This window comes from Eschrichtius robustus, chromosome 8 (genome assembly GCF_028021215.1).
Source record: "Eschrichtius robustus isolate mEscRob2 chromosome 8, mEscRob2.pri, whole genome shotgun sequence".
Taxonomy (NCBI): domain Eukaryota; kingdom Metazoa; phylum Chordata; class Mammalia; order Artiodactyla; family Eschrichtiidae; genus Eschrichtius; species Eschrichtius robustus.
The window spans coordinates 14536594-14563783 of NC_090831.1; the positions used below are offsets into that span (position 1 = coordinate 14536594).

Consider the following 27190-nt stretch of genomic DNA (forward strand, 5'->3'; position numbering starts at 1 on the left):
CACAGGCATCCATGTAATCATAATTCTTTACTTTAGAATATGATTCTCTTCTCCAAAGACCTCAGTGGATTAAATAAATCTCTCAAAATAGTATCAAAGAGATGGGAGTGGGGAAACCTCCGTTAAAGCTTAAGATTTTAGTCTGTTTTCATCATTTCCATCAGTGGTTGGGCATTTTTGAGTTACTTGGCCTGTGTTGGGCTACTTTTGGTCAAGCATCCAGGCGAGACTATTGTCTTAATAAGAACGGGACTGTAGCATTTCCTTTAACTTTCTTAATAACAAGATTCACATTTAGATATGTTTGAAAACATTTTGGAAATGATGTGACAAACTCAAAAGTAATATATCTTCATTTTTTGTAAGTAGTATAAAACAAAGAGGGAATTAGATTAGAAATAATTATGTTTGCTCAATTTTATGTCTGGAAATAAACTCCAAAGGGAGGATACGAATTACACAGTTTAAACTTGGGGGCTATAATACAAATAATGGTAATATTTTTAGTAATTGACATTCACTGGAATCTTAGCTCATGCTGTGCTTTGTGCTTTACATACATTTATTACATTTTATTCTCACAACAATCCTATAAGATACATATTATCATCCTCCTTTCACAAAGGATGAAGTAACTGAGGTTTTAAGTAACTTGTCCGGTGTATGAGGACTGTGTGTGGTAGAACTGGCATAAGAAAACTTTATTTTAGCTTATTTTGTGACTGCCCACGTGATCTTGAATTCCAGTAGGTTTTTGAATAACTTTCTCTCCTTTCTTCCCTTGTTCTTTGTTAACAAATGACATTAGTGAACGTTACCAAGATTTTTTTTTTAATTTTTTAAAAAAATTTATTTTATTTTTTTGGCTGCGTTGGGTCTTCATTGCTGCACGCGGGTGTTCTCTAGTTGCGGCAAGCGGGGGCTACTCTTCATTGCGGTGCACGGGCTTCTCATTGCAGTGGCTTCTCTTGTTGTGGAGCACGGGCTCTAGGCGTGCGGGCTTCAGTAGTCGTGGCACGTGGGCTCAGTAGTTGTGGCGCACGGGCTTCGTTGCTCCGCAACATGTGGGATCTTCCTGGACCAGGGGTCGAGCCCGTGTCCCCTGCATTGGCAGGCGGATTCTTAACCACGGCGCCACCAGGGAAGCCCTTTACCAAGATTTTTTGATCATTCTTATTTCTCATATCTCTTACAGCATCTCCTAGATTTTTGCTTTCTATTTGGATATGTCCTCGAAAAATATGTTTCAGTGTGGGAGTTTCTGAGAGTCTTCTGAGCCTTTGTAAAGTGCCCTTGAGGTAAATCTACAGGGAAGCAGCCTTGGGAGGAGGTAATCTCCACTTGGTGGTGGAAGGCTAGAAGACAGAGGAGTGAATGCAGGTCAGTCCTCACCCCTGCAAGGGCTCGGCTGTTCCTGCTGATTTCTGTAGTGAACGGAGCAGCAAAACCTCCAAGTTAGGCATTGTGGGGGAGAGGTGAGCATCAGGTCTAAACAGCTCCCCCTTCTAGATGATTTCACTTGCTTCCGTGGTTTCTCACTCAGGGATATTATTCTGGAATCCCTCCTTCCTATCATTTTTATACAATTTTCAGGGTTGATTTGGGGGAAGGGGGCCAGCAGCCCAGGCCAGCTCTGTCTAGCTTGGCAAGAGCTGTGTATTAGTCAAGGTTCAGTAGAGAAACAGAACCAATGGGCTCTGTTTAGGGCCAACAGGAGCTGAGAGAGAAGGAGGGGGGATGGGGGAAGAGAGGGAGAGATTTGAGAGAGAGAGAGGATCTGAGAGAGATCTGGTAGAATCTGAACGAGGATCTGAGAGAGACCAGTAGGATCTAGAAGAGAGAGAAAGGTTTATTATAAGGTACTGGCTCATGTGATTATGGAGCTGGCAAGTCCCAAGACCTTCAGGGTGAGTCGGCAAGCTGGAGACCCAGAAGGAGCTGATGTTTCAGTTCAAATCCTAAGACAGGAAAGAAGTCACCCACTTGCAAGGCAGTTAGGCAGGAAGAACTCTTTCACTTGGTGGGAGGGTATATTTAGGCCTTCAACTGATTTGGCGAGGCCCACCCACATTTGGGAAGGCAATCTACTTTACTCAGTCTACCAATTTAGATGTTATTCCCATCCAAAAACACATCACAGAAACACCCAGGATAATGATTTGCTCAATATCTGGGCACTCCATGGCCCAGTCAAGTTGACACAAAATTCATCATTATAAACTGTGTTTTGTTTTTTCCGTACATCAACTACCGTACCAACAATGCTACATTTATTGTTTTTCATCTTCTTGTCTTTCACCTTGGCTAAAATTTCTAAATCAGTTTTGAAAAATAAAGTGATATTAGATCTCTTTTTATTTACTGAAAGTTTTTTTTTTTTAAATCAGAAATGAGTGTTCAATTTTATAAATGCTGTTTCTGTATCTGTCAGTGTGGGCCTGTGGGGTTTTTACTTTGACCTATCAAATGATGGAATCAGATTTCTTAATAGCCAGTCTTTGCAGTTCTGCAATATTTGATCGATTTGATCACCAAGATTTCTATTAATATATGCAGAGTTTGCTTTATGATACTCTATTTTGAATTTTTACATTTACATTCTTGCATCAGGTAACTGAACTCTGTTTTTTTCTTTTTTTCCTTTGATGTATTCTTTGGGAGTTTTGATATTACAGTTATGCTACCTTTTCAAAATGAGTTAGGAAGTGTTTATTTCACTGTCATGGGACAGTTTAAATAACTTAGGGATTTCCTATTCTTTGAGGGTTTTTAATAGAACTTGCTGCTAAAACAGTCTAGGCTAGATACCTTTCTGCAGGAGATAGGTAGTACTTTGATGATTTTTATTTTGTCAGTGTGTACGGTGGTTATCTTATTCTGTTTGTCTTTAAAAAGTGCTAACCCTTGGACTTATTAATTATTCCGTATTCTGGTTTATTAATACATTTTCCTTTTACCTTTATTAGTGTTCTCTGGTTCCCTGCAGTACCCACCTTCCTTATGCCAGTGTTTTCTCGGTCCTGCAGTGCTTACAGCTGGAACTCCCAGACTGTCAGTAATGCACTATCCATGTGTTAGGGACTTACAGTCTCTGCCCGTAGGAGGGTGATGTAGGCAGATGGTGGCTAGGGTTGAAAGTGTAGAGAAACAGTGGGCAGAAGCTGTAGATAGTCACCTCCTTCTGGAGAAAAACAATCCCTAATGGGTGGGGTGGGTGTCCGCTCTGTTGAGTGGGGCAGGCTCTGAGTCATGGGCATGGAGCGTTGGTGGGAGAGCCAAAAGCATCTTTCTACATTTTGTTCAGGTGGGTTACTTTTTCATGAACCAAATCAAGATGTGTCATGAGTTCATGTTCAACATACGTATCAGTTTCTCCTTGACTTTGGTAATGGTTTATCTTAATTTTTATTGCTATGCGGGGGTTTTATCTGTATCTGTTTCTTCATGGAAATTATTGAGAAGCTGTCAGAGGCTTTGGTGGGACTAGCTAGCCATGTGCTTCTTTGCACCTGGAATGGGGAATGAGCAATTGAAAGATGCTCGAGAGGTATTTAATCTCCTCACAAACAAAATAATCTCAAGAACTGTGGCACTTTACTTTTTCATATAACAATAAACATAGAAATTAAAAATAAATGTAAATTTGTCATGAACATTGAGTTTGTGGGACCTCTATTGCTACTACTACTGTTTGCTGCTCTTTCCCCTTGTTTGGTATCTCCACCTCCCTATCCCCTCCCCTCCCCATGTCTGTAATATAACACATAATTTAGATGATCTCTGAGGTTCCTTTTGGCTGCTATTCTATGATTTGGATTTTCCTGTGTGGAAATCTAAATGAGCATGTCTCAGAAAAGCTTCTTACTAAACTCGGTCTGCCGTTAACGATGTACTTGTGTTTTCACTGGTCTTTATTAGGTACCCACAGTTTTGTTAGGTGAAGTTCAGAACAGTGAAAAGGCATAAACCCTGCTTCTGAGGATCTTGTGATCACCAAGGGATATTGGGAAGAAAGGAAAAGAGGGTTTTGTTGGCTTTAGTGGCGGAAATTGTCCACCTGAATGGCATATCTTGAAGATTGGTCAGGTTATTCCATATGGCTGGAAGGAAATGAAAAGCTTATTTGCTTTTCTCATTTTTCCCCCCTCCTCTCTATATTCTTAGCGCTTTCCCAATATAAAATAAATGATGGAAGTTGATGCTGTTTATGGTATGTGGCTTAGGGCATGGAAACTTTCACCTTGTTTTTTTCCTCCTTGAATTGAACATGAAATTCTGATACTACAGAGCAAAGGAGAGATCAGGGTTTATGAAGACTGCATATCTTGTGAATCTTAAGTAGAGCTCTTCAATTATTGGAGGCTCAACCTTTTCTCACTTTTCTAGTCAAAGTGTTAAACAGGAAGGAGAGCAGTTTTAAGAGATAAGAATCCTAGTTCAGTAGATACAAAGTTTTGAAGAGGATGTTGAACAGTGGTTTTAAAAATACATAAATATAATTATTCTATAATAAATATAATACATATTGATTTTAGAAAGTTTAGAAAATATTGGCAGTGGCTCACAGTAATGATTTTTATTTGCCATCTTCTGTAATGGTTACAGCAACCCTGTGATGGGATTCCTGTTATCACTGTCATTCTACAGATGAAGAAACCGAAGCTTAGGGAGGTTACTATTGATATTTTGGTGTTTATTCTTCTCATTTTTCCCCCATATGTGTATATGAATTTCTTCAATAACATTTGGATCATGCAAAGCAGGTTTTTATGACCTACTTGTTCACCTAATAAGACGTTTTGAGAACCTTTCCCTTTGTTATTAGATCGTCTTTGAAAACAGATTTTAGGGTCTGTGTCATATTTAATCTTGTGAAATTTATTTAACCCAGGGTTTCTTGACCTTGGCACTATTGGCATTTTGGACCAGATAATTTTTTGTTCCGGGAGATTGTCCTGTCCACTGTAGGATATTTACCATCATCCCTGGCCTCTACCCCACTAGATATCAATAGCATCTTCTCCCCCAAGTCAGTTGTGACAACAAAAATGTCCCCAGACATTGCCAAGTAAATGACTTGGGGGGTGGGCAAAATTACCTCCAGTTGAGAACCAGTTATTTAACCATATGCATTTTAAGCTTTAAAAAATAATATATGCATATGAGTGGACTCATCGGAATTTTCTATCTATATGAAAAAGTTAGACCCATGTCATCTAGATTACATTTATCAGCTCCTAATTTCAGCTACTTGTTTTTGATTAATATGTGTTTTCAATAATAGCAGTATTGCTTGAAAGTAAAAAATTTAACAACATTATTTGCATTCATATAAGAATGTAATTGCTTGTCTGTCACCAGTCTGATGGAAAGGCATCCTGGGAGCTTTGGCCACAGTTGTTTTATTGTAGATGAATTCCATTATCTCCATGTCACTTTCTTAAAAAGTTTGGTCATTGAGGCAGCTGTAATACCTTGTGTTATTAATGGAAACCAGAAGTTACTCTCTTGGCTTGTTTATGTAGTTTCCTTGATAGGTTTTGACATTTTAGAAGGCTATATGAAGCCATCTTTCCTACCAGATAGTCATCTTTTTGTGTAAGTAAAATCATCCTTTTGTAATAGAACTGTGACCTATAACAATCAATAGTTGCACTTGCCCTTTTAAGGAGGTGACAATCATTTGGGGAGGGGGCAAATACAAAGTTAATAAAAAGGTCCTAATTTCTTGATGAATTTTGAATCTTACAGTTAGTCTTTTTTGTACAGTTTTTGTCATCATAAGCCTCTTCTACTGTTTCTGGAAAAGCTCCAGACTGATATGACATAGGTGGAGATGTCCTTTATTGCCCATGTACATTTACTGGTAACGTTACAGTTTCAAATAAATGCATATGCACAATAATAAATAGTTCTTGACTATTTATATTACCTTTGTTGATAGTAAAGTTGATGCAGTTACTGTTGTAGTGAATAGTTCCATTCCTTAAAAATTTGTTAGTTATGTTTTTGAGACTTAAATTGTGCGTTTTGATTGACTTACAATGTAATTTCAATTATGCTTTAAAAAATTCTTATTTGTATCTGGCACCTACTGTGTTTTATTTTTCTCTTCTCCGTCTATCTCCTCTAAGAAATAGTGATCAAAAAGAAATATTTTAATATATCATGGGGCTTCTTATGAAGTGAATTATTTGTTAAGAGAGAAAATGGTTTCAAATACAAATTTTCTAAAATTCAAATGTCTGACACTAGATTTTGATAGCTTTTTAAAAATACTTTAAACTTATAAGGGTGACTGCCAATTTTGAGTATTTCAATTCTTATTAAAGTAACTAGAATTCTAGAGACAATGTTCTAGAGGGAGAAAGCCTTTATACTTTCAGACCGATGGCTGATTATTGATTTGCTTTTTATGAAGACTTGGTTTTTTCCTGTGGAAGTTCAGACTGCATTTTTTTTTTAAGACAATGAGAATTTTGTTTCATTTTGTTTTGTTTTTGAGGCTCTTAGTGTTCCCTATTGTATCTAGCTTTAAAACATTGGATATTTATTAAAAGGATTTGCCCCTGGTCAGATGTAGCTGATGATGAGATCAACTAATCCATTCATCTTATTAAAACTCCTAGAGGTTCAACTGAGGTCTTTCTCTTAGGTGAGGCTGGATGTGATGAAAGGCATCTCCACAGAGTGAGATTGTCTAGGAGTGCTCCACTGGTGATATTCTCTACTGACTTAACTTGGACTTTGTAAATATCTCAACTCACTCCTTCAGTATATCTAGTATCATTTTGTTTTGTGAAAAAAACCCAAACAAGACAAAACTGTATTTTAACAAAAAACTGATATCTAGAAATAACATTTTAAGTTCTCTATTAATAGGAACAGTAGAAAATGTAATGATCTTTCTGTGAACCCCCTGAATTCATATGACACACTTTTTTTTTTTTTTTAATAAAATTCAGGTCTTCATTTGAACTGTCACAGTGGTACATAAAATGTACTGATGTGTGAAAGATGTGGATAGAGTTAAAACAGTATGAAAAATTGGTTATAAACACCAAACTATTTTTTCTTGTACACAGAATTTAAATTATCAGGTGAAAAGTACAATATTCTCGTTGGTTACATAAGTCTAAGTTAGGTGGCGGGACTTCCTCTGTGTAAATTTACCCTGTGGTGTTAGTAACAAATTACTAAATAGTTTTTGAGGCAGAAATCTTTAATTGCCTTAGTCTGTTGTCCCCAAAAACAATTCTTTCGCTTTTAAGTTCAAAACTCAGTAAAAAATGACCGTGATAAGAAATTTATTTTCAGATAGTGTTTTAGAGTCCTATAGGATGATCTAAAGGACTTGTCTTTAATTAAAAGTGCTATACACTTAGTGAAAATCCATGTTAGTTGAGGAATTGATTCTTTTTAAAGGAAAGCTGTAGATTTTTCTTGTATGGGTAAATGTCACTCTGTTCATATCTTCGCTTAGCTGCAAGTCAGGACTTGTACTATTCCTCTAGGTTGTCATAGAAACGCAGTTAACTGTCATCTCAACTCAGACTGTTGATGGTTTTATTTGTAGGCTTGCAAGATTATTAAAATTTAACAAAAATTATTGATTTGCTTTTTATTAACACTGGGTTGTTTTCCATGGAAGTTCAAATTGCATGAAAGTCTTTTTTTCTGTTTATTTTTACAGTGAAACTCTATGAAATCTACCTGTTTTAAAAAAATTTTTTTTATTTAAAATGTGATATATAGTCTGCAGCAGTGGAATAACCTCTGTGAATTGTATTTTTGAATCACTTTCCATTTTCTTTGTTTACAGCAAGCAGAAAACACCTTTAAAAATTCACCTTTACCCTGCTTTTAACTTAACATAAAAGATACCTGTCAGAAAAGCGTGAAATGCTACGTCAAGTGCCTAATATTGGAGTTTTCATTTTATTTATGGTTTTCGAAGCCTAGCACAAATGCTTCAGTGAACTGTGCTGTGAAAGTATTTACTTTTGTATATGTGAGAGAAATTATTTAGTTTTCACTTATAAATAAGACAGGCAAACCTTATTTACCATAACTTTACCTAATGGTCCGTGGATGAGTGCTTTTATGCAAAATAGTCAAGAGGCTAGAATTAACTTTTCACATTGGATGCACATTTGATGTCTAGACCTGAACAACATGTGGCATCTTATTATAAAGACTAACATTCAGGATTCAATGTGTATTTAACACATTTACTTCAGAATGCACACATCCTGCCTTTGCTACATTTAGTGTTAGCTTTGAAATGATTTCTATTTCTTGCTTGTAGATACATAAGTAGAAGTGTTTATTTGTTGCTTTTTCTAATTTTCTTTTTTCTAGGTTTTTTAAGACTCGGTTAATTAGCTATTTGATATTTTATTTTAACAACAGGTCACTTTTGGACATGCAGCATCTCCTTGGGTTGGGGTGATTATCGCAGGTACCTTTTTAAAGAAGGGTAGGTCTTTTAAAGAACCATGCACATGATACTTCCTTTTGTGGCTGTTAGTTCTTAGAATTCTTCGTGGAAAGTTAATAGTAGTTAGACCATCTTTGATTTTAACACCCTTTTACTAAATAGCCAACTAATAGCTTGTATATACTTGGAGAAGAAAATTTAAGACCGCTCATCAGTAGACATGGAATATTGATTTTTTAAATTAAACCAGGTTTATTGCTCTTAAAATTTTACTACTCCTCTTGTAGCTAGTCTGCATGATGGCCCCTGGTGATCCTCACCTTCTATTATTCCTGCCCTCGTGTCCTCCCTTCCCACACTGAATCCTGGCTGGCCTGCATGATCAACGGAATATTGCAGAAGCATCAGTGTGTGACCTATGAAGCTACGTCATATATAACATTAGGGTTTCCACTATGCATATCACTATGGGGAAGCCACCTCTGCCATGTCCTAAGGACACTCAAGCAGCTCTTTGGAGAAGTCGAGGAGGCCAGCAACTGAAGCCTCCTGCCAACAGCCAGCCCCAACTTGCCACCCATTTGACTGAGCCATCTGGGAAGCCAGTACTCTAACCCCAGTCAAGTCTTCAGGTGCCCAGCTCACACCTTCCCTGCAGCCCCATAAAAGATCTTGAATCTGAACCACGCAGCCGAAGCCACTTCTGTATTGTTTACCCACAGAAACTCGGTTAAATAATACATATTTATTGTTGTTTTGAGTCGGTTAATGTTGGAATAATATATTATACATCTATAGATAACTAATGCACCTGCTAAAGAAACACATTTTTAAGCATTTCCTATTGATCACATAGTTTATAATTGTAGGCATGAAAATTGTGGAGGCTTCTCTTGTGATTTGTAGTGTAATTTTTATAGGAGTTTTTATACAAGACATTGACATTAGAGCATTCATAACTGAATTTGAATTTTGGCTTTACGTTCTACCCACTGTGTGTCTTAAGGAAATTCCCTAAAATTTCTGATCATCAGTTTTTACTGAAAATCTGTAAAATGGGATAATGATATTCAACTCTCCATAATTTTTTTAAAGTCAGGATGAAATGAGATACCTATTGTTAAGTCTGTAGCATGATGTTTGATATATCTCATCCTTTCTATTTAACCAGAAATTAGCCCCTTTCCATGTGAAGCTGCAGGTCTTTGCCCCAGGGGTAAAGACTTCTGTAAGCATCTGAGTTTGTGGTCTCTGTGTGACTGTTTATTAGTATTATAATCTTTAAGAGGCCCAGTACTTACTACTCTACAAGTCATTTTCCTTTTACATAATTTTCTGTTTCTGTGATGTGCCTAGGTGTGATTTTCTTCATATTTCTTGCTTGGGTTTGCAGAGCTTCTTGAACTTGTGCGTTGATGTCTATCAGTTTTGAAAATTCTCAGTTGTTCCCTCTGTAAATGTTGTTCCTGCCTTTTCTCCCTCCCATTTTCCCATTTTCTTTATCCTTGTGGGGTTGTGTTGAAAAGTATGTTAGCCCTTTTCACTGTGTTCCACATATCACATATAATTTTTCTGTGTTTTCCATCCATTTTCCTTCTCTGGCCTTCCCTTTGGATAGCTTTTTTTAAAAAATATTTATTTATCTATTTATTTATTTTGTCTATGCTGGGTCTTAGTTGCGGCATGCGGGCTCATAGTTGTGGCATGTGGACTTCTTAGTTGCGGTATGTGTGTGGGATCTAGTTCCCTGACCAGGGATCGAACCTGGGCCCCCTGCATTGGGAGCACAGAGTCTTACCCACTGGACCACTAGGGAAGGTCCCCCCTTTGGCTATCTTTTGACCTGTTTTCCATCTCACTAATCCTGTCTTCTGCTTTGCTCATCTTCTGTTGAGCCATCTATTGCATTCTTTTTTTTTTTTTTTTTTGGCGTGTATATTTTTTTAATTGAAATATAGTTGATTTACAATATTGTTTTACTTTCAGGTATATAGCAAAGTGATTCCATTATATTTTTTCAGATTCTTTTCCCTTAGAGCTTATCACAGCATATTTTTTTTTTATATCCTAATCCCCCCCCCAAATATGGCATTCTTTTTTTTTTTCACACACACACACACACTGTATTTTATTTTTACAAGAGATAAATAGACTGACACCAAGCATTGTAAATGGATGACCACAACAAAAGCAACAATGATTGCAATTACCAAACACGAAACACACTCATACTATGTCATAATATTGACATTCAGGCCAGTAATCCTCCACTGTAACAGCTCCTTTACTTTGCAGTGAAAATTGATTTGTATATTCTTTGCCTCTGAGTCCTTGTGGGATTTTTTTTTTTTAATTCAAACAGAAAGTCACAAAAATTATAATCATCCTCATCAGTTCACTCAGTCCCATGTAATTAATTTTTTTTTCATCTTGATCTTTTGTTAGCACTTTTATGAGTTCATCAGTTTTTCATTAGAGTTCTGAAAATGCTTATTCATTCAGTTCAGCAGTACAGTTACCAGAAACTTGTACTTGTCAGCGTCTTTTCTATGAATTCCTTGAAGATGAAACCCTTTTATAGGAACATATTTGCAGAAGCATCAGAGTACACCCAGAACTGTCTGTAAATGACAAAAGACTTAAAAATGACCACGGTTAAAGATTTGATGAAAGTTCATAATAGTGCAATTGACAAGGAAATTTAGTTATTTCTGAGATATACATTTTAAAGTAATAACTAGAATTATGACTTATAACATTATACCAGAACATACAAGATTTTTAGAAATTTCATGTAATGTCTGAAACATTTATATTAACATATTTCCATACAAATAACCCAATGAAAGTTTAGTATTAGTTGTTTTGTTTGTTTGTTTGTTTATACTGCAGGTTCTTATTAGTCATCAATTTTATACACATCAGTGTATATATGTCAATCCCAATCGCCCAATTCAGCACACCACCATCCCCACCCCACCGCAGTTTTCCCCCCTTGGTGTCCATATGTCTGTTCTCTACATCTGTGTCTCAACTTCTGCCCTGCAAACCAGCTCATCTGGACCATTTTTCTAGTTTCCACATACATGTGTTAATATACGATATTTGTTTTTCTCTTTTTGACTTACTTCACTCTGTATGACAGTCTCTAGATCCATCCACGTCTCAACAAATGACTCAATTTCGTTCCTTTTTATGGCTGAGTAATATTCCATTGTATATATGTACCACAACTTCTTTATCCATTCGTCTGTCGATGGGCATTTAGGTTGCTTCCATGTCCTGGCTATTGTAAATAGTGCTGCAATGAACATTGGGGTGCATGTGTCTTTTTGAATTATGGTTTTCTCTGGGTATATGCCCAGTAGTGGGATTGCTGGATCATATGGTAAATCTATTTTTAGTTTTCTAAGGAACCTCCATACTGTTCTCCATAGTGGCTGTATCAATTTACATTCCCACCACCAGTGCAAGAGGGTTCCCTTTTCTCCACACCCTCTCCAGCATTTGTTGTTTGTAGATTTTCTGATGATGCCCATTCTAACTGGTATGAGGTGATACCTCATTGTAGTTTTGATTTGCATTTCTGTAATAATTAGTGATGTTGAGCATCTTTTCATGTGCTTCTTGGCCATCTGTATGTCTTCCTTGGAGAAATGTCTATTTAGGTCTTCTGCCCATTTTTGGATTGGGTTGTTTGTTTTTTTAATATTGAGCTGCATGAGCTGTTTATATATTTTGGAGATTAATCCTTTGTCCGTTGATTCATTTGCAAATATTTTCTCCCATTCTGAGGGTTGTCTTTTCATCTTGTTTATGGTTTCCTTTGCTGTGCAAAAGCTTTGAAGTTTCATTAGGTCCCATTTGTTTATTTTTGTTTTTATTTCCATTACTCTAGGAGGTGGATCAAAAAAGATCTTGCTGTGATTTATATCATGGAGTATTTTGCCTATGTTTTCCTCTAAGAGTTTTATAGTGTCTGGTCTTACATTTAGGTCTGAAATCCATTTTGAGTTTATTTTTGTGTATGGTGTTAGGGAGTGTTCTAATTTCATTCTTTTACATGTAGCTGTCCAGTTTTCCCAGCACCACTTATTGAAGAGACTGTCTTTTCTCCATTATATATCTTTGCCTCCTTTGTCATAGATTAGTTGACCATAGTTGCATGGGTTTATCTCTGGGCTTTCTATCTTGTTCCATTGATCTATGTTTCTGTTTTTGTGCCAGTACCATATTGTCTTGATTACTGTAGCTTTGTAGTATAGTCTGAAGTCAGGGAGTCTGATTCCTCCTGCTCTGTTGTTTTCCCTCAAGACTGCTTTGGCTATTCGGGGTCTTTTGTCTCTCCATAAAAATTTTAAGATGATTTGTTCTAGTTCCGTAAAAAATGCCATTGGTAATCTGATAGGGATTGCATTGAATCTGTAGATTGCTTTGGGTAGTAGAGTCATTTTCACAATATTGATTCTTCCAGTCCAAGAACATGGTATATCTCTCCACCTGTTGGTATCATCTTTAATTTCTTTCATCAGTGTCTTATAGTTTTCTGCATACAGGTCTTTTGTCTCCCTAGGTAGGTTTATTCCTAGGTATTTTATTCTTTTTGTTGCAATGGTACATGGGAGTGTTTCCATAATTTCTCTTTCAGATTTTTCATCATTAGTGTATAGGAATGCAAGAGATTTCTGTGCATTAATTTTGTATCCTGCACCTTTACCAAATTCATTGATTAGCTCTAGTAGTTTTCTGGTGGCATCTTTAGGATTCCCTATGTATAATATCATGTCATCTGCAAACAGTGACAGTTTTACTTCTTCTTTTCCAATTTGTATTCCTTTTATTTCTTTTTCTTCTCTGATTGCCATGGCTAGGACTTCTAAAACTATGTTGAATAATAGTGGTGAGAGTGGACATCCTTGTCTCGTTCCTGATGTTATAGGAAATGCTTCCAGTTTTTCACCATTGAGAATGGTGTTTGCCATGGGTTTGTCATATATGGCCTTTATTATGTTGAGGTAGGTTCCCTCTATGCCCACTTACTGAAGAGTTTTTATCATAAATGGGTGTTGAATTTTGTCAAAAGCTTTTTCTGCATCTATTGAGATGATCATATGGTATTTATTCTTCAATTTGTTAGTATGGTGTATCACATTGATTGATTTGTGTATGTTGAAGAATCCTTGCAATCCCACTTGATCGTGGTGTATGATCCTTTTAATGTGTTGTTGGATTCTGTTTGCTAGTATTTTGTTGAGGATTTTTGCATCTATATTCTTCAGTGATATTGGTCTGTAATTTTCTTTTTTTGTAGTGTCTTTGTCTGGTTTTGGTATCAGGGTGATGGTGGCCTCATAGAATGAGTTTGGGAGTGTTCCTTCCTCTGCAATTTTTTGGAAGAGTTTGAGAAGGATGGGTGTTAGCTCTTCTCTGAATGTTTGATAGAGTTCACCTGTGAGGCCATCTGGTCCTGGACTTTTGTTTGTTGGAAGATTTTTAATCACAGTTTCAATTTCATTACTTGTGATTGGTTTTGTTCATATTTTCTGTTTCTTCCTGGTTCAGTCTTGGAAGGTTATATCTTTCTAAGAATTTGTCCATTTCTTCCAGGTTGTCCATTTTATTGGCATAGAGTTGCTTGTAGTAGTCTCTTAGGATGCTTTGTATTTCTGCGGTGCCTATTGTAACTTCTCCTTTTTCATTTCTAATTTAGTGATTTGAGTCCTCTCCCTCTTTTTCTTGATGAGTTTGGCTAATGGTTTATCAATTTTGTTTATCTTCACAAAGAACCAGCTTTTAGTTTTATTGATCTTTGCTATTGTTTTCTTTGTTTCTATTTCATTTATTTCCGCTCCGATCTTTATGATTTTCTTTCTTTCTGCTAACTTTGGGTTTTGTTTGTTCTTCTTTCTCTAGTTCCTTTAGGTGTAAGGTTAGATTGTTTACTTGAGATTTTTCTTGTTTCTTTAGGTAGGCTTGTATAGCTATAAACTTCCCTCTTAGAACTGCTTTTGCTGCATCCCATAGGTTTTGGATCGTCGTGTTTTCATTGTCATTTGTCTCTAGGTATTTTTTGATTTCCTCTTTGATTTCTTCAGTGATCTCTTGGTTATTTAGTAACGTATTGTTTAGCCTCCATGTGTTTGTGTTTTTTACGTTTTTTCCCCTGTAATTCATTTCTAATCTCATAGCGTTGTGGTCAGAAAAGATGCTTGATATGATTTCAATTTTCTTAAATTTACTGAGGCTTTACTTGTGACCCAAGATGTGATCTCTCCTGGAGAATGTTCCGTGTGCACTTGAGAAGAAAGTGTAATCTGCTGTTTTTGGATGGAATGTCCTATAAATATCAATTAAATCTATCTGGTCTATTGTGTCATTTAAAGCTTGTGTTTCCTTATTTATTTTCATTTTGGATGATCTGTCCATTGGTGTAAGTGAGGTGTTAACGTCCCCCACTATTATTGTGTTACTGTCGATTTCCTCTTTTATAGCTGTTAGCAGTTGCCTTATGTATTGAGGTGCTCCTATGTTGGGTGCATATATATTTATAATTGTTATATCTTCTTCTTGGATTGATCCCTTGATCATTATGTAGTGTCCTTCCTTGTCTCTTGTAACATTCTGTATTTTAAAGTATATTTTATCTGATATGAGTATAGCTACTCCAACTTTCTTTTGATTTCCATTTGCATGGAATATCTTTTTCCATCCCCTCACTTTCAGTCTGTATATGTCCCTAGGTCTGAAGTGGGTCTCTTGTAGACAGCATATAGGTGGGTCTTGTTTTTGTATCCATTCAGCAAGCCTGTGTCTTTTGGTTGGAGCATTTAATCTATTCACGTTTAAGGTAATTATCGATATGTATGTTCCTATGACCATTTTCTTAATTGTTTTGGGTTTGTTTTTGTAGGTCCTTTTCTTGTCTTGTCTTTCCCACTTAGAGAAGTTCCTTTAGCATTTGTTGTAGAGCTGGTTTGGTGGCGCTGAATTCTCTTAGCTTTTGCTTGTCTGTAAAGCTTTTGATTTCTCCATCAAATCTGAATGAGATCCTTGCCGGGTAGAGTAATCTTGGTTGTACGTTCTTCCCTTTCATCACTTTAAGTATATCATGCCACTCCCATCTGGCTTGTAGAGTTTCTGCTGAGAAATCAGCTGTTAACCTTATGGGAGTGCCCTTGTATGTTATTTGTCATTTTTCCCTTGCTGCTTTCAATAATTTTTCTTTGTCTTTAATTTTTGCCAATTTGATTACTATGTGTCTCGGCGTGTTTCTCCTTGGATTTATCCTGTATGGGACTCTCTGCGCTTCCTGGACTTGGGTGGTTATTTCCTTTCCCATGTTAGGGAAGTTTTCGACTATGATCTCTTCAAATATTTTCTCTGGTCCTTTCTTTCTCTCTTCTCCTTCCGGGACCCCTATAATGCGAATGTTGTTGCGTTCAATGTTGTCCCAGAGGTGTCTTAGGCTGTCTTCATTTCTTTTCGTTCTTTTTTCTTTAGTCTGTTCCGTAGCAGTGAATTCCACCATTCTGTCTTCCAGGTCGCTTATCCGTTCTTCTGCCTCAGTTATTCTGCTATTGATTCCTTCTAGTGTAGTTTTCATTTCAGTTATTGTATTGTTCATCTCTGTTTGTTTGTTCTTTAATTCTTCTAGGTCTTTGTTAAACATTTCTTGCATTTTCTCGATCTTTGCCTCCATTCTTATTCCGAGGTCCTGTATCATCTTCACCATCATTATTCTGAATTCTTTTTGTGGAAGGTTGCCTATCTCCACTTCATTTAGTTGTTTTTCTGGGGTTTTATCTTGTTCCTTCATCTGATATATAGCCCTCTGCCTTTTCATCTTGTCAGTCCTTTTGTGAATATGGTTTTTTGTTCCACAGGCTGCAGGATTATAGTTTTTCTTGCTTCTGCTGTCTGCCCTCTGGTGGTTGAGGCTATCTAAGAGGCTTGATGGGAGGCTCTGGTGGTGGGTAGAGCTGACTGTTGCTGTGGTGGTCAGAGCTCAGTAAAACTTTAATCCACTTGACTGTTGATGGGTGGGGCTGGGTTCCCTCCCTGTTGGTTGTTTTGCCTGAGGCAACCCAACGCTGGAACCTACCTGGGCTCTTTGGTGGGGCTAATAACAGACTCTGGGAGGGCTCACACCAAGGAGTACTTCCCAGAACTTCTCTTGCCAGTGTCCTTGTCCCGACAGTGAAACAGAGCCACCCCCTGCCTTTGCAGGAGACCTTCCACCACTAGCAGGTAGGTCTGGTTCAGTGTCCCCCGGGGTCACTGCTCCTTCCCCTGGGTCCTGATGTGCACACTATTTTGTGTGCGCCCTCCAGGAGTGGGGTTTCTGTTTCCCCCAGTCCTGTTGAAGTCCTGCAGTCAATTCCCACTAGCCTTCAAAATCTGGTTCTCTATGAATTCCTCCTCCCGTTTCCGGACCCCCAGGTTGGGAATCCTGACGTGGGGCTCAGAACCTTCACTCCAGTGGGTGGACTTCTGTGGTGTAAGTGTTCGCCAGTCTGTGAGTCACCCACCCACCAGTTATGGGATTTGATTTTACTCTGATTGCACCCCTCCTACCGTCTCATTGTGGCTTCTCCTTTGTCTTTGGATGTGGGATATCTTTTTTGGTGTGTTCCAGTGTCTTCCTGTTGATGATTGTCCAGCAGCTAGTTGTGATTCTGATGTTCTCGCAAGAGGGAGTGAGAGCACGTCCTTCTACTCCGCCATCTTGGTTCCTCTCCTCTATTGCGTTCTTAATTTCAGTTCTAAAATTTTCATTTGATTCTTTTTTACAGATTACAGTTCTCTGTTGAAAATCTCCCTTTTCATCTGTCTTATTCATCTTTTCCTCCCTCCCTCGCTCCCTTCCTTCCTTCCAGAACATACTAGCTATAGTTATATTAAAGTCCTTTTCTGCTAACTCCAGTTAGTAGGTCACCCATGGGTCTGTTTTTACAATATTTTTTTCTCCTTGATTTTCAGTAATTATTTGGTCCAGTCTTGTGGTGCATGTGGTAATTTTTTATTGAATTCTCGGTATTGTAAGTGAAGAATTGTAGAAGTCCCCATAGTATTCTTTTTCCAAGGAGTCAACCTTTCCTTTACTGGACAGATGGGTTGAGGATTATGTACCTTACTCCAGTCAGGGATTGAACTGAGTCGAAGCTAGACAGAAATTTGGGGAAGCTATTGTGCTTATCCCCTGGGGACCAGGAGTCCCAAATGAGAGCCTGTGGTATTCACCAGGATCTCATTTCCCAATGGCTCCTGAACTCTAATTCTTCTCTTCCCAACACATCAAGGCAGCGAGTTTGCATTTTTGAGGCTTTCTGTTTCGCTTTTTTGTCTCATACCTTATGTAGCTTTGGAAATTCGCAGTTGTCCTTTGAGGAAAAGTGGCTGTGTAACAAACTCACTTATTTGCCTCTGTCTTCCACTGGGGTCTTAGCCCATCAGGTCTCCAGTCCCCACAAGTACCAGAAGGCTTGCTGTTTTCCATCCTCCCAGGAGTGGCCATCTTTCCAGGAAGGGATTCTCAGCCTCTTGTTGATAAATGCCTCCATAAAGAATGGCTGTAGAATGCCAGCTCATCTCTCCATGGTTTGTCCACCATCTTGGAATCCTGACTCTTCTAGTTCAGGTTGCCTCAGCAGCCCTTTAATTGATGCCTTAGAGTGATGTTGCTTGCTCTATAGTTCATTAAGCCTTCCTAGTTATTCTGGGTGAGAACATTGATGTGCCTCAAACTACCCAAATGTTAGCTGGAAGGTGAGGACTACACAATTATTTTTGAAGGAAATGCCAGTGATTAGATTATTTTTGTGAACTTCTCATTTGGCCAACTTTATCCAATCATAGGTGTTGGTATATGCTTATTTTCTTGTTTCTCATTACATACTGATGAAGTAAAATGGAATATTTTTCTGAATCATTGTAATAATTTTTATAACTATCCTTGATTTATTAATTCATGGCCATTATAGTCAATATAGATTCCTAACTTTATTTTGTAACTCTGAGGACTAAGGATGTCTTATGATGCTGTATCAACAGTGAAATTGAACATATAAAGTTAGTGATAATATTGAATACATATAAAATGATTGAGTCAACAGTGAATATTCTAACATAACAATGAAAGTCAACAGTGAATATTCTAACATAAACTAAATAAATAATGACTGTTCATGGTTTACCAGTTATTTAAAATAAATATTAAAATATTTTTTCTGAAGAGTAATATATACTTTGTTTTATATAAAATTTCTAATTTTCTTTCACTTTGATTTAATTTTTATAATTATATTTTTCTAATTAACAGAGATATTCTCAAATCTGAAAAAAATACTTGTAATCTTGAAATGCAAAATTCATGTCTTTTAGAGGTTTATTATCTTCCTATCTCACTGCTGTGTTTTATGTCCATGAGGGCACACTGACAAGTATTTTGCCCATACGCTATTTATTGACTTTGGTCTGCATAGTCGGACAGACAGTATTGTATTTAATATGCCAAAGTTGACTATTGTCAACAGTGAGTATATATAGTCCTCTTTCCAGCTTTTGAATTTATTCTGCCATTGAAGTTGTAGCAGTTGATAGACCAGTTGGAAAAATGAAACATGAGGATCTTAACCTTTAGCTGTAGTTAGGTTGCTGACAGTCATTGAGGGAACCATCTCTGGTTCCCCCTTACAATGTGTGTTTTGAGTCTTTGACTCTTTCAAATAAGTCCTTGAGGGCTGTCATTTTCTCTGCTCTCTGTGCAGGAAGAAGAGAGTGAAGAGGAGCCCAAACTGAAGTATGAAAGGCTCTCCAATGGGGTAACTGAAATCCTTCAGAAGGATGCCGCTAGCTGCATGACAGTCCATGACAAGGTAAGGTGGCCCATGTAGAGGATTCTGCTGTGAGTCGTTTCTGTGGTAAGTTTGTTGATACTTTGGAGTCTGGGTGCTTTGCATGGTGGTTTTTTTTTTTGTTTTTTTTTTTTTGTTTTTTTTTACAGTAATCGTGTCTGCTTTCCATTCTCCCTCTCTTCTTTCTTGCCAACAAAAAACCAAAACAACAACCATAGATATTATATAAATGTATTTGTACACACACACACTACCCACTGCAAGGGTATATTAAGTAGGATTCAGACGATGATGGATGTGAAAGGTTTGTAGCAAGTGGTTCTCGGAAACCCTCGCGCTTAATTCCTCAGCTCTTAAGTAGTAGAGTAGGAAAGTGTTAAGATGAGAAGTATTGTGGAGCTCATTGCTTTTGTGAAAGTAGAAGAGATTCCATTGGAGGCCTTAGGAATCAGCAGCAAGGCCCCAGATGATTACTTATCTATTTTATGAATGAATGAATAGATTCCACATCTGGGTCTTCGCTATAGCAAAGCCCCCCCCCCACCAACTTTCTAAATCCAGGCTAAGTACTTTCTGAATCCAGGCTAAGTACTGAATCCAGGCTAAGTACTTAGTACTATGGATCCGGGCTAAGGACCCATAGTACTAAGTACTATGGATCCTTAGCCCATTCTTAGACCAAAACAATCTGGGTCATAATTGGAATATCAGAGGCCAGGGAGTTTCACCTATTGCTCTGTCTTCCCTATCAGCCCTGTGAGTGAGCCTTGGTACCTCCACAAAAGGCAGACCCCCAGCTCTGATCCATCTCCTGGCTTTATCCCTTTGTTACCAGCAGTATTGTCTCATCCTCCTCCTTACCTCCACCCAGTTCCCCTTTACTACCGATTTCATTCCATTGTAAACAGATTCCTGCACTTGCTCAGCATGCCAGTAGGATACGTGCTGTCTGTTTTGTTTTTCCAGAAACCCCCTCCTTGGGCCCTGTTTCATCTCTCTACCCTTAAGGCCACACTCTGGAGGGTGTCCGTCCCTGGGACTTGAGGATCTTTTGGGCAACGCTCTCTTGTCCTTTTTTCCTTGAAGCTATTGTGTTCAGCTTCCCACTAACCCTGTTTTGTGACTTTATGGAGCCCTGATCTCTAATCCATTCTTTCTCTTTCTTTCTGTCAAGTGGTCAACTATCCTAAGTTAACTTTACCAGCAGATTCAATTCTCTAATGGCCCTGACCCTCATGTTCCCCCCAGCTACAATCTCAGCTCCGAGTCAGTGCTCAGATGACCAAAGCCGCCCGCCATGTGCTGGTACACGTTGCGTGCCGAGGTGCACATGTCACTGAAAGGGCTGATATTCATTTGTCCTTCATCAGCTCCTTCGGTCCCCAATCCGCCTCTTCAGCCACAATCCCTTCACTCTGAGGATGATGTCATTTCTATTTAATTAAGAAAATGGAAACTACCAAGCATGATCAGCCTCAATTCCTGACCCCTTTCCCAGCTCATCTGAATCCACGCCCATCCTTCCCCACAGGAGCTGTTCTTCCTCCTGCTCAAGGACCTTTTTGTCCACTTCTTTACTTCACCCCCTCTCATTTCCTCCCTTCTCTCCTAGCGATCAGGCTATGTCATGGAACAGACATAATTCTAGCCCCACGTGACTACTGATCTACTTTCTGATTCTATGAATGAGCCTATTTTGGATGTTTCATATACATGGAATCATACATTGGTCTCTTGTGTCTGGTTTCTTACACTTACTATCATGTTTTTGAGGTTCACTTGTGACGGAGCACATATCAACACTTCATTCCTCCTTATTGGGAATATTATCCCAGTGTATGGACAGAACACACTTTGTCCATTCGCCAATTTGTGGACATTTCGATGCTTTTGACACTGTGGATCTCACCTTTCTTAAAACTTCCTTATCATGACACCGTTTTCTTATCACTTTCTTGATCACTTCTGTTATTCCCTTCTGGTTTTCTTTCCGTTTCTTTCACCTCTACTTTTCCCTTACATATTGGTTTTCCCAAGATTTGGTCCATTGGCCACATGTCTATTAAATGTGTACTTTTTTTAAAAAAAATTTATTTATTTGGCTGCATTGGGTCTTCGTTGCTGCACGCGGGCCTTCTCTAGTTGGGGTGAGCAGGGGCTACTCTTTGTTCCGGTGTGCGGGCTTCTCATTGCAGTGGCGTTTCTTGTTGCCGAGCACGGGCTCTAGGCACGCGCGCTTCAGTAGTTGTGGCTCGCGGGCTCTAGAGCGCAGGCTCAGTAGTTGTGGCGCACGGGCTTAGTTGCTCCGCGGCATGTGGGATCTTCCTGGACCAGGGCTCGAACTCGTGTCCCCTGCACTGGCAGGCGGATTCTTAACCACTGCGCCACCAGGGAAGCCCAAATGTGTACTCTTCTTGATATTTAAATTTCATGATTTCTGTGGCCACCTCCACCCTGACCCTTCCAAGAATAGCGTGCTTATTTATCCAGGTGCCTCCTGCACAGCTCTACCTTTGGTTCTGTTTATACCTGAGACTCACCATGTCTATAATGAGCTCATCTTCTTTTCCCTTCCTTCCCTTGCCTCTGTGTTTTTTGGATTCTCTGCCCCATTTGGTGGCATCACCTAAGCCAAAGCTGACTCCTTCTCCCCTTCCGCCCAGTCATTCCCTAAGTCCTGGTGGTTCTCTCACCACCCCTGCCCTAGCCAAGGCCCTCATCTTCTCCTGCCTGTACTCGTGTGCTTCTCATTTTTCTACCCAGATCTGATTTTCATCATCTACTAAATAAAAGTCTGAGCTCCTTCATGTGGTGTTTAAGGTCCTCTGAGATCTTGCCTCCTTGTGTGATTGGCCCCATATCTGACCACTTTCTGCCACAAGTGCGATGCTCTGGCAGCAACTCCTGACTGTTCTTACTCACAACATCTCTTCTGCCTGGATTCTACCCGCGTGTCACCTGCTTGAATCCACTCCCATCCTGAGTCAAAGATCTTTTAGTACAGGCATTCATCATTTCTCCCTGGAACTAATGAACACACCGTGAACCAATCTATTTTCTTTCAGATTTGATTTCATCCTAGTCCATTTATAACACTTCTTTCTACTGAAATAATCTTCCAGGAATTCAGATCTGATCATGTACTCCCCCTTCCTAGAATTCTGTATTGGCTTCCTGGTGTCTTCATGATTTGGACACACTCCCCCCTCCCCCCTAAACACACACTCACTTTGTTACCTTTCGTCTCTCCATAAATATTCAGAAACCTCGGGGGCTTCCCTCGTGGTGCAGTGGTTAAGATTCTGCCTGCCAGTGCAGGGGACACAGGTTCGAGCCCTAGTTCGGGAAGATCCCACATGCTGCGGAGCAACTAAGCCCGTGAGCCACAGCTACTGAAGCCCGCGTGCCTAGAGCCCGCGCTCTGCAACAAGAGAAGCCACTGCGATGAGAAGCCTGCGCGCTGCACTGAAGAGTAGCCCCCGCTCACTGCAACTAGAGAAAGCCCGCGCGCAGCAACAGAGACCCAATGCAGCCAAAATTAAATAAATAAATAAATAAATAAATAAATAAATAAATAAATAAATAAAACCCTTCAATGGCTCTCATTACACGCAAGATGAAGTCTGAAAAGTTAAAAAAAAAAAAAAAAAATTCAGAAGTCTCCTGTTAACCAACCTTGCCAATCTCATTGCCTGTCTCCTGCCCTGGATGCTTCCACCATATAAAACTACTTGTAATTTTTTGCCTTTGTCCTGCTTTTTATGTGACTACATGCCTTTGTGCAAGTTGTATCCACGCTGCCTAAAATGGTCTTTACCACAAGCCTGCCCCATCTGCCTCAGTGTCTACTGTCTAACACTCCTCCTTCAAAGTTGACCCTTGAACAACACGGATTGGAACTGCACAGGGTCCACTTATACACGGATTTTTTTCAGTAGTAAATACTACACGGTCCCTGGTTGGTTGAATCTGTGGCTGTAAAACCACTGATCTGGAGGAACCGTGGATCTAGAGGGCCAACTAAAGTTATATGCACATTTGCAACTGCAGGAAGGGTGGGTGCCCCTAACCGCCCCCCAGATTGTTCAAAGACCAACTACTATTGAAAAAAATCTGTCTAAGTGGACCCTCCCAGTTCAAACCTGTGTTGTTCACGAGTCAATTGTACTTACTTTTAAAGCATACTCTAAACATTTAATCTTAATCAGTTTTTTATTTCTGTCTCCATCATTTTACCGTCATCCTTTTAAGTCATACGTGCTTATTGTCTAAGCATATCATAGGTGCTTTGTGTGTGTGTGTGTGTGTGTGTGTGTGTTGAATAAACCACCAAATTGATGAAAAGGAGAACAAAGTTTGCCTCCCCAGAGGTCAAACTTTATTAACACCATACTTAATCCAACTTGGCCAAGGAGCCTGACGGTGGGAACTGTAGTCAGACTAAGTTTGAGAACATGCACTCTTGATCTGAGGCTCATGTTTCTATTTACCAGGCTTCTGATCCAGTTGAGAGTATTTTAGCTATTAATTCTGGCCCTAGCTCTGCCACTCATTGACTGTCTCCGGGGAAGTCACATCAACTCCCAGAACTTATTTCCTTATGTGTAATTGAAGGCAGTCCCTGCTCTAATGCTTTGAATGCTGTAAAGTGCTAGGTGAAACATAGATATTACTATACAGCTGACCACATTTGAAATGTACTACTTCTTGTTTCTTTCGTGGTGTCCAAAAGACTGCTTATTGCTTTTTCTACCTGTTTACTTACAAAAAGTCCAGTTGTTCAAAGGAAAAGCAATTATGCTAGTGGATGGTTCAGAAGGATTCAATGCCCAAATGATAGTTTATCAAATGAGTCAAGTTTCTGTATTTAAACAGGAAAGGGGCTAATTAAATTATATTTATTCTTTGCCCATGCTGGATTTTAGGTGCTCTCAGGTTAAAAGAAAAAAAAAAATCAATAGTTACAAAAGCACAAGGCTTTTCATGTCTGAAAGTAGGGTCATATTTAAAGGATTTATATTTATGTTCATGATTTGTGGCCAATTCTGCATTTTTTTCTTGTATTTTAAGTAGTCGAAAGCATTAGCAAATGAAAGTATGACTCATTAATAGTTTTGGTAGTTAAATTTTTAAGAACTATACGATTGCCTTATCAAACTTGATTGTTTTAAGAGCACATAAAGTTATTTCTAAAAGGGAGCAACAATAATCTAATAATTATCTAATCCAAATGATGAAATGTTTTCCTAAACAAAAGGTAGGTTGTCATAAAAACCACTGCTTTTTTTTTTCCAAGATGGTCTAAAGTAATTATAGTTTTAGGTTGAAATCATACAATCAAAATAATTATTTTATGTTTCCTTTCTGTCTTAAGTATTAAATGAATTAAACTAGTAATTTTGAAAAGAAGAAGGGAAGGAATTAATATTTGGGGTAAAGTACTCTGTATAGAACCTTTAAAACTTTGATAAAATATAATTGGAAGTTCAAGAATGGCCTTCACAGAGATATCAGAGAATGACCCAGTATTAAAGCATTGGCCTTCTTGGTTTTCTTTCTTTCTTTCTTTCTTTTTTTTTTTGACTTTTGGCTGCGCCATGCAGCATGTGGGATCTTAGTTCCCCGACCGGGGATCGAACCCGTGCCCCCTTCATTGGAAGCACAGAGCCTTAACCACTGGACCGCCGGGAAAGTCCCCCCGCTTAGTTTTCTAACAGAATAAATACAGTGTTTATGAGGACAGTCAATACTGTCAAGTACTTGGATGTAGTGAGCTTTTAAAACCCATTCATTCTTTTACCATAGGTGGCCTCAGAATGGAGTATTGTTTGTAGCTAGTATTATGTGGTATTTTTCTATTCAGATATTGTCAGAGTGTCACTGTGGAGAAGAAATTACACCCCTCTGACTCCTCTATTTCTGATTAGAATGTTCTTTTGCTTTGGAGGAAACAGCCCTGTTTGGTTTAAAAATTCAGGCTCATTTCCGCCCCCAGAATTAACTCTTCCCCTGCCCTTTCCAGGGCCCCGACATCCTCTTTTCAGCAGCCTTGTTGTCTGCCCTGGATGAGTAATCGGCCTGGCACCTTGTCATTCAGGCAGCCCTGTGCAGCGGAATCGTCATACCTAGTTATGTCTGCACACCTGATGTTTTATTAACCAGTATTGATTTTTTTACCCGGGGGACTTTTTTTTCTTCCTGAAAAAAAGGCAACCTTGCAGGAGTGAAAGGCATTGCAGGGACTGAATTTCTAATGAACCCCCTTCTTTTCCTTTTTGTGACGCCTCTTTAATGTAGTTTTATATTTTAAGCGCCTGATCTGAAATTTCATTTTCAGCAATTCCATTCTGAGAAATCCTTTTAAATCTTGACTTTCTGTAAGGTTAATTTTTTTCAAGATTGTTCTGCTTGACTGAAAAGCTTAGTAGTGCCTATAAATTTGAGCATTTCGTTCTAGGTTACGATGAAGCATGTTGACATGCAACGAAATACAGAGAATTTGGAATTCTTTGAGTACTGCTTAGAGAAATAAAAGGGAAGAGAAATCTCATGTCCTATTTCAGGTAGTCCTAAAGTTTCTTCTCATTTCTTTAGGGTTAGTTCAAAGAATTAAAGAAACAGTGGGAGTTATGAACTAGTTTTATGTCATAAAATGAATACAAAGCTCAACAGTTATTTGTGTGACAGAAAAGGACTTTTTTCTTTTTTGCATTCAAAAATAAACATTGACACTTAATATCACACGTTTACTTTTAGAGAGGCATTCTCACGATGACAGTATAAGTACATCTGAGTTTTTGCATCTCAGCGTGGCATGGATTTTCCTTCCTAAAAAAGATTACTTTGTTGTTTGTGTGTGTGTGTGTGTGTGTGTGTGTGTATGTGTATGTTGAACTTAAATGATACACAGATTTACGCAGTTGCCATAAATTAAGGGGAGTTTCTAAATCATTCCCTTCAGATGCTGAGTTCAACCGTGGGTTGGTCGTACTTTCACAGCTGCATTTTAATTTGCTGCCTCAGTCCATCAGGGCATTGTGTACAGGCCGCATGCACACCATTAGTTGTCAGTAGATGAGGGTCCTCATGAGTCATTCTGACAGCTAGCTTGCATGATCCCAATAAAGAAGGCCCTGTTCTGTGATTTCCTCCAAGCTGGAAACAAGCCTTCTCAAAGGAATGTGCGTCTTCCGAGGCATCGCAGATCACTTACACATTAAGTGTCTTGACTTTGCAGATGGTTTTATTACTAATTGTGTATGAATGGTCCATTAAGAAACTGACCCCTGTACCCCTCTGTTCTTCTTACAGTTCTTGGCACTGGGCACACATTATGGCAAGGTTTATTTACTGGATGTCCAGGGGAACAGCACTCAGAAGTTTGATATAGTAAGTATCCAGTATAAAATAATGTGCGAGCTAAATTTCATGCTGAAATCTGTGCTTTGAAATGTTTTAGCCATTTGTTTTTAGAGCATAAAAAAGGATCTTTATCGATGAAATCGGAGTGCTAAGAGTTCAACTCTGAACTTTGTAACCTGTGCTAAAAAGTTTTAAAGGTGAACTTACAAAGAAAGAGGTCTATATTTATACATAATGTATTTTCACTGGGTATCTGCTATATAAAGTCCTTTTAAAAATTTATTTTTATGAATCTGTTTAATTGCAGTTCTTTAGTTAATTATAGTCATCCATTTGGCTTTAAATGAAGCATTTAAAATACTCCTATGTGTGTTTGTTTTAAACTGTAACAGTGTAGAATGTCTAGATGAATTGTTAATCAAAGAAAAAAGATTGCTTTTATTGGTGATTAATGGTGCTAATTTACATACTCTGGGGGTTTGTGGAATCCTTAAAGTGTGAACCCCCTCATTTGATGACTAATGTCGATTGTAAG

At 38.5% G+C, this 27190-nt stretch overlaps 1 protein-coding gene across 2 annotated transcripts in view; it reads left to right on the top strand.

The window, feature by feature from the left end:
• The window catches only part of VPS41 (VPS41 subunit of HOPS complex), a 184301-nt gene that overhangs the window by 25764 nt on the left and 131347 nt on the right, over positions 1-27190 (top strand). For both annotated transcript variants that reach the window (XM_068550354.1, XM_068550355.1), the window contains exons 3-4: positions 19207-19314; positions 26605-26682. In XM_068550354.1, coding sequence (XP_068406455.1) covers positions 19207-19314; positions 26605-26682 — 186 coding nt within the window. The remainder of the gene's footprint in view (positions 1-19206; positions 19315-26604; positions 26683-27190) is intronic.